The 8406-nt window shown below is 49.4% G+C and overlaps 1 protein-coding gene across 1 annotated transcript; it reads right to left on the bottom strand.

Moving 5' to 3' along the window:
• Nucleotides 1-6076: 6076 nt before the first annotated feature.
• LOC114625509 (vomeronasal secretory protein 1-like) lies at nt 6077-8121 on the bottom strand. The gene is made up of 6 exons (XM_028772784.1): nt 8032-8121; nt 7549-7670; nt 7264-7334; nt 6931-7041; nt 6282-6383; nt 6077-6102 (listed from the first exon to the last, which is right to left on the bottom strand). Exons 1-6 carry the CDS (start codon nt 8119-8121, stop codon nt 6077-6079), a joined length of 522 nt encoding a protein of 173 aa, XP_028628617.1.
• Nucleotides 8122-8406: the final 285 nt, after the last annotated feature.

The following is an 8406-nucleotide window of genomic DNA, read 5'->3' as shown; positions in this document are numbered from 1 at the left end:
GAGAGAGAGAGAGAGAGAGAGAGAGAGAGAGAGAGAGAGAGAGAGAGAGAATCAGAGACTACAGTAACCAAGGCCCAGGCTTAGTGCCAGGTCTTGTCTACACACACAGTACTGATACAATGGATACTGGAAAGAGCCAGAAGCCTTTACTCCTGTAACTGTGTGAATATGTATAAAGGTAGACTTCTCCTCTAGTGTTTTTACTTTTTTTAATCTATTGAATGAGCCACCTATGCAAAAGTATCTTTAAAATTTTAAAGAAAACAGAAAGTTGGAAGGAAACTGGTGATGTTCTTGTGTCTACATGAAGACCAACCAAAGAAAATCTAACAGGACTGAGTGAAATGTGACAGAAGAAAGGCAGAGCACGCAATAACAGAAGAGAAGATCCTCATTAGCCACCGGGGAGCAGGAAGGAGGTACATGTGGTGCTCCCCCAGTGTCCAAGAGGAGTCTGGGGTTCACTTTGTCCTCAAGTAAAATCAGGGTTTTAAATCCTCCTGAATGTTTTATATATTCATTTACTGTATTAAAGAGAAGAACAGTCCTCCCACACACATAGAAAAATCTCAGTGTGCCTTCTATGGAACCTATGTGCTATGAAGTTATTCAGGGAGTGACATTTGAATTTGTCTATCCTGGGGGAGCCTGGCATGTGGGCAGAAGGGGAAAGCTAGAGTCTCAGCACAATGCTCTGCCAGAAAGTGATGGGAACAGGAGGAGGTCACCCATCTTGCAAAAGGCTACTTTAAAGCCCAGGTGGCTGAAGGCGAGCCAGGTGGACGGGGTGGTGGGGGACACCCAAGTTCATATCTAGTATCCCAGATTCCATGTCTGACTCACTTGAGAACCTTAGGCTACCGTTCCTCAGGTTACAGGGCTGATCTTATAAGGTATAATGTGGTAAGGCCCTCCATGCTTGCCCGGTGCCTGCCTGCACCTCAGCTTCAGGTGCAAAGTGGAGACCCCTCTCTTGCCTCTGTTATCACTACCATCTGTTGGTTGAGTCTGCTAGATGAACATGAAGCTTTGAGACATAGAATCTGCCTCAAGGGGCTGTGCCTCCCTCTGAAAAGGGGCCCAGAGGAATACCTGAGCCCTTCCCAGTCAGGGAAATTGGCAGGGTAGGGTTGAGGTAAGGAGCAAGGGCACCCACAGAGAGCATATTTGTAAGTATTGGTTTCCTTTGTAGCTGATCACAAAGCTGGAGGGGAGGTAAGTATTCATGCTGCATTTCCTGAGGAAAGAAGTGGTTCTAGGCCAATGAGCCTAGAAAAGCCTTTGAAGGAAAAGACAACTGCAATTAGTACTCCATAGAGGAGAAAGGAAGAAAGAAACCCAGAGAAGAAAGAAGTGGGCAGAGAAGGAAGGGGAAAAGAAGGTGAGAAAAAAATGGCCAATACCCAAGCAAGATGACCATGGACTGGAAGACAGAGTGGGAGCTGTGGTGGATTATGAGAAGAGATTATGACTAAGATGTGAGGAGGAGTCCATGGGAAGAATAAGATTCAGAAGGATATGGTTGTAAACCCAAAGACAGATGCAGCACAACCCCCCAGCCTTGCCGCTCTCTCCCTGATCAGTAGAGGCCAGCACTGGGGAGAGACGTCCATGAAATCATTTTGTTGCTGTTGTTTTTACAACAGTGAATATGGCCCTATCATACTAAGGAGCCAATTAATGAGAGAAAAATCCAAGAAGGTTCTGAGACCTGATCAGCATTGGGAAAAGCACACAAAGCTCACAGTGATGGCCTGACCTATAGCTGTGTATAACTGTGTGCTTGTCTTATCACCTGGACACCTGCTCATCCATCTATTCATTCACTCAACACCTAACTAGTCACCCACTTATGTCCCTTACATCCATTCCCCTTCCACCCTCATTCACCACTAGCTTCCACCCACTGATCACTCTCTCATTTACCACCTCTCCCAGCCATCCATCCACCTACCCACCCATCCATCCTTCCATCCATCCATCCATCCATCCATCCACACATCCATCTACCCACCCATCCATCCACCCATCTATCCATCCACATATCCATCCACCCATCCATCCACCCATCTATCCATCCATCTATCCATCCATCCATCCATCCATCCATCTATCCATCCACTCATCTATCCATCCATCCATCCACCCATCCATCCATCCATCCACCCACCCATCTATCCATCCATCTATCCATCCATCCATCCACCCATCTATCCATCCATCCATCTATCCATCCATCTATCCATCCATCTATCCATCCATCCATCCATCCACCCACCCATCTATCCATCCACCCATCCACCCATTCATCCACCCATCCATCCATCCACCCATCTATCCATCCATCCATCCATCCATCCATCCATCCATCCATCCACTCATCCATCCATCCATCCACTCATCCATCCATCCATCCATCCATCCATCCATCCATCCATCCATCCATCAAATGACCGAGCAACACAGGATGGAGATTATATGACTATGTGGTCACTCTGGTATTTTCTCTAATGACATCTGGTGTTTCACTTATTACTCTTTATAACTCTAAACAGTGAAGTTCCTTCCAAATAATTGCTTTGACCTCTGAGAGTTTTAGAAAGATGATATAACTTGCTATAATGTTACTATGAATGTGGGCTTGGGGACCCTAATCAATCCTAATAGAAATCTATCTTACTAAGCAGCCCACACACTGGGTGGTACCACACTGTCCCTTGGGGAGTGACGGCCTGGGCACCACGTGGACCTCCTTCTCTACAAGGCAGAAGTCTGTAAAACATGAGAGGATCATGGCTGACCTCCACACATGGCTCTGATCACCAGGGTCTGACCTCAGCACAGTCCACTGTCAGAGTCTCACCTCTTCTGAGGTGGTCTGTTCTTGCTCATGTCCCACTGACCTTCCTTAGAGTAGGTTGCAGCCCTGCAGCCAGCAGAAGCCCACACATGCTCTTTATGGCTGCTCTGCTCCCTGGCCTTCTGGGTCCGTTTAACTCACAAAGAAGGCCTTGGGGCAGCATCCCACCCTCCCTCACCCAGAAACCTCACACAGAAACTCTAGCCATCGGCATGAGAGGTCTGACCTCAGTTTTCATTGGACCTCATGATTAGACAGAGATAGTCTGTAGAACTCTTGTCAGAGGAAGAACGCCATCAGTGTGGGAAGTGCTGCTTCAGGATCAGGGACTAAGAGCTGCTCTGCTCCTGCCCATGCCATGCCCAGGCCCTGTTCTCATGAGAAAGAGAGCCCCTGTACCAGGCCATCCTCCTAGAGGATGCCAACTCCAGCATCGCACGCAGGCCCTTTTTAGACCCTTTCCTTGGTGCAGGGCAACACTCCGTATCTATCCACATATGTGGTCATGTGAGTGTTGTGTACATGTGTGACTACACCTATGCATCAGTATGATGCATCAGGTTCTGCCAGAACCTGACATATTCAGAGGCAGATGCTCACAGCTAACCAGTGAACTGATCATGGGGTTCCCAATGGAAGAGTTAGAGAGAAGACTGAAGAGCTGAAGGAGCTGTGGCCCCATGAGTGATCACATGAGTGTGTGTACACAGGCCATTTGTATATCAGTTTTCTGGAAATTACCATAAAGCTGGTGTTTTCAAAACAAGTTGATTGTCCAGCACTGCAATGGGGACTCCCTGCCAATGGAGGACACTGAATACATCCTCCTCAGGGAAGCCACAAAACTGTGTGAACCCCAGAAGTCTGTATTAGAGGCCCGCTGTGCTGTCCAGCAGCCTTGGGATACTGGTAATCCCCAGCAGTGACAATGTACCTGGGACTGGTGAGGTTTGGGCAGGAGAGAAGGAAGACCAAAGTGTGGGTGCTTCAGTTCTTCTTAGAAGGAGTAACAAAATACTCATGGGAGTAAATATGGAGACAAAGTGTGGGACAGAAACTGAAGGAGGGGTTGTCTGGAGACTGTTCCACCTGGGTATCCATCCTACATGCAGTCACCAAAGGTAGACACTGATGTGGATGTCAGGAAGTGCACACTGACAGGAGCCTGATATAGCTGTCTCCTTAGAGGTCTGCCAGAACCTGACATATTCAGAGGCAGATGCTCACAGCTAACCAGTGAACTGATCATGGGGTTCCCAATGGAAGAGTTAGAGAGAAGACTGAAGAGCTGAAGGAGCTGTGGCCCCATGGGGAGAGAGACAATACCAACTAACCAGAGCTCCCAGAGTCTAAACCGCCAGCCTGGGAACTTGCATGGAGGGCCCCATGGCTCCAGCTGTATCTGCTGGAGGATATGGAGGATGGCCTTGTTGGGTATTGTTGGGAGAGAACATCCTTGGTCCTGTGAAGGCGGGATGCTCCAGTGTGGGTGAATTCAAGGGTGGGGAAGTAGGAGTGTGTGGGTGGGTCAAGGCACATCCTCATAGAAGCAGTAGGAGGGGGAATGGGATAGGGAGTTCCGGGGGAAGGGGGAATAGGGAAAGAAGATAACATCTGAAATGTAAATAAACTATCCAATAAAAAAAAACATTAAAAAAAAGAAAATGGCTGGGTTCACATCCCCCTCCCCATGGTGGAGAGAGAGAGAGAGAGAGAGAGAGAGAGAGAGAGAGAGAGACAGAGAGAGAGACAGAGAGAGAGACAGAGAGAGAGACAGAGAGAGACAGAGAGAGAAGATTTGGGCCCTAGCTGACCCCTCCTGCCACTCAGAACAAAGTCTCGGAATGACCTGAGCAATAGCATTGAATGGCATCAGAATGTTTTAGCAAGGGTGCTCCTGGAGCTGAGTCCTTCTCCACAGCCCTTATGTTTCTCAAGCTTGCAGACATAAAGATCTCAACAGTGTCCTCTACCCATGGAAACAAATTCTCAGTGTCCTACTGTCTGTTGTGCTGGGCCTGAGAACCTAACCCCAGGCCTGTGTCCTGGTCTCATTCCTACCGTAGTCCTCAGGTGGTCCCCACCTGTACATGGGCTACGTTGGTGCTCACCTGTGGCTTGGAGTCCCACCCTGTCATTGTCATGGGCTTCCTCCTCATCTCACTTATGGCTTAAAACCTGGGCTTTGAGGTAACACACCTACAGAAGGATCTCAGGGCCTGGCACAGTCTCCAGCTTCCATGTCTACCCCAAGCAAAGCTGGGGGCTCCATCTCTCCTAAACACCTCTCACCCATCCTCCTCTCAGTAGATCACAAGGTGGGACAGATAAGGCCATCAAGGGTCCACATGCACAGGTAGAGTCATCTGGAACTGCTGAAACTTTTTATTGAGAAGCTGGGGAGGAGGAGGGGGAAGGAGAGAAGGGGAATCAGAGGGCCCAGCAGGGCCCTCTCCACCTCCCACAGGACAGAGATTGATGGCGCTGTGCTCACGGCTGTGGGCTGCTTTGGAACTTTGGTTCACCATGCTCTCTAAAAAAGGAAAGTTCGTGAGGCAAGCAGGATACAATGACTGACTGGTTATGGTGTGGGGTGGGAATGATAGATGGTTGGCGGCAGCATCACAGGCTTGCAGAGAAGCAGAGCTAGCCAATACTGAGCAAGGAATTCCTTTCTGCTGAGTTCCCTCAGAAAAGCTCTGGCCATGCAGTGGTGACCAGGCAAGGGTGTGACTGACAAGTGAAGGCATAAAGTATATGGGTATCATGACTCCACCTATCCCTGGCCTTCCTCACCCAGGACCCAATACTTTCTACTCCATGATCAAAGTGCCCTCATGTCATCCAGAGTAGGCTCATGGACAAAGAGATGGCATGTGTACACCAGCAGGTAGGAAGTCCCCAGAAGCCCCAAAGGAGGCTAAGAAGGACAGGGGACTTGCTGGATGGGTGGCAACTGGGCAATGTATCCCAGTGTATCCCAGTGTATCTCAGCGTATCCCAGCATATCCCAGCATATCCCAGCATATCCCAGCATATCCCACTGATGGAATGAGGAAGGCAAGGAACCCTTAATGGACCAGAAATGAAGTTCAGGGAACATGGGGCCCTGGGACACAAAACCTGGAAAGTTTCTGGCTGCAACTGAGGCTTCCAGGTGGACCCTGAGACCCAGTTGAATACCAAGGTTTTTCTTTGTTAAAAGGGTCACTTACCCTAGTAACTCTCTGTTTCACATTTTTCTGTAAGAAGCAGAAAACCCAGAGATAAGAATGAACCCTGGACAAGAGTCTACAGCTTCTATCTTTCCATGACTAAGACCTGGAGCAGGGACCACACTGTCCATGTTGGGGGCAGGGGGCATGAGAGTGACAGAGTTATAAGGGACAAAGAGGGGAACATGGGCTGCATGTGTTCTCACCCATCTGCTCGGGTATGACCAGGTTCTCTGGTACAAGTCCCTTTAGCTGTGTGAACTTCTTAAATTCCTCCAAGGCCTCCAAATTTTCCTGGGGGTCCCTCCCTATGAAAGATGGACAGATAAGCAGAGGGAGGTGACCACATGTTTTCAAGGAGCCAGTGCCACAAAGACAGAAGCCCAGCACCAGGTGTTTCCTCATGGAATAGCCAAGAGCACGAGAAGAGGTGGTATGGAGGGTTATCACTGAGCTTGGATGGCATCTGAGCCACCAATGGACCCTGAAAACCAAAAACCTTCCAGTGGAAGCCTGAAACATCTTGTCCCTGACCTAAAAGGCCCCTGGGCTGAGAAGACTTCGGTCAAGGCACCACTGTCCTTGTGTTATAAACCCTGCATGACACCATGAGGTTCCGCAAAGCATCACCAACAGCGTCTGTGGTCAAGAGGCATGTCTTTCTCTGTCCTGGATGGTACCTGCCAGGCTTGGCAGTCACTACAGTGGAAGCTCTCCAAGGTAGATCTGGCCAGCCAGCAGCACCATGCCCTGCCATCACCTGCCCATGAGAGGAAAGCTGCTCCTCTCGTATGGGGGCCTAGAGGAACGATGGGTTAGGCATGGGTGTGCTGAGCTCGGGGTGTAGAAACTTACCTATGAGCTGTGTCATCATGAAGCTCATCCCCTCCATCTCTCCATCACAGTAAAGCATGTAGTGGCCTTTCACAGAAGAGAGCTGCACCTGCAGGTTGATCTTACCCTCAACTGTGGAGACCCCAGAAAGAGCAAGGTTAGCTTACAACCACCTGGGTCCCTCTTCCGACCTTCACCTCAGCCTCTAGTCATAGATTCTAAGGACTACTATGGCCTGAGAGCCAAGCTCTAGGGTTCCCAGGACTCATCTGTAATCCCTCTTAGGGGTGGGGCTTGGCAGGAGGCTCTCCCTTCCATGGGCTGCTAGCCACCCATTCCTGGGCTAATACTCACAGGCAGTATACTGGCCAGGCACATCTGCTTTCTCCAAGATGGTGGTCACTTCAAGACACTGGCCATAGATCCTGGAATCAGAAACAGTTTTGCAGTAGCCCTCTTAAACCCAGCCCTCATGCTGACTGCGGTCCTCTGCAGTGGCCCTCTTAAACCCAGCCCTCATGCTGACTGGGATCCTCCCTCTTCAACCCACTTCTGGAGTTTTTTCCAAGTCAGGGGACTTATTGAGAAGCAATGGGCCAGGTAAGAGACCAGTTAACCATGGGAGCCACAGACACTCACATATATGTAATAGAAAACTCCATGTCCCCGTTGTTCAGGACCAAGGTAAATATGGGAGAGACCTTGTTTATTAGGACCTCGTCTTCCAACACCAAGGCCTTCATGAACCACTTCCCAGAAAACTAAAAAGATAAATTTTCTCTTTGGCTGATGCCTGAGCACCCTCCCTGTGGAATATGTGCCCTCCAGTTACCGTTCATGTCTGTCCATTCTATCCCACCACCAAAACCTAGAAAGCTCACATGATTGGGACCTGCTTACTCTGAGGGTACCAGGGCCTTCTTGTAACACACACTCTCAGACTGCACCCCTGAGCACAGGGAGGCCTGAATATGCATGGAGATCCTTTAACTCCAAATTAGTCTACTCTCTTTAGTTACGACTTATGACACAGATCAGATTTGGATGCCCCTTGAATCCAGAACCCTCATCTTCCTGCACCAGTAAAATCTGAGACTGCCCTGTGCCCCAGCCCTGACTCACATTCTCATCATTGAAAGCAAGGGATGAGGAGTTCTGGGCCTGCAGAGCAGCAACCAAACAGAAGTTAACGGCCAAGAGCAGAGCCTTCATCTCTAGGTCTGTATTCACAGCCAACCAGCAGGTAATAGGGGCAGGAGAGGCTCTACTGGCCCCTCACTTGACTGTCCTTTATACAGACCCACGCAGGGTCCTTGGGGAACTTGGCAGAGAGGACCAGGTCCTTCTGAGTTATGTCCACAGCCAGCTGGCAGGGGAATGTCAGTGTTTTGTATAACAGCTTGTTAGGGCTTCAAGAAATCAAGGCCATTGATCAGAGACAGCTATTGTTCAGAGTCCAAAGAAGCTGAGGGAGAATTGGGAACTCAGAGGAAAGGC

This window comes from Grammomys surdaster, unplaced genomic scaffold (genome assembly GCF_004785775.1).
Source record: "Grammomys surdaster isolate TR1022 unplaced genomic scaffold, NIH_TR_1.0 219, whole genome shotgun sequence".
Classification (NCBI taxonomy): Eukaryota; Metazoa; Chordata; class Mammalia; order Rodentia; family Muridae; genus Grammomys; species Grammomys surdaster.
This window is presented reverse-complemented; position numbering and strand designations above follow the sequence as displayed.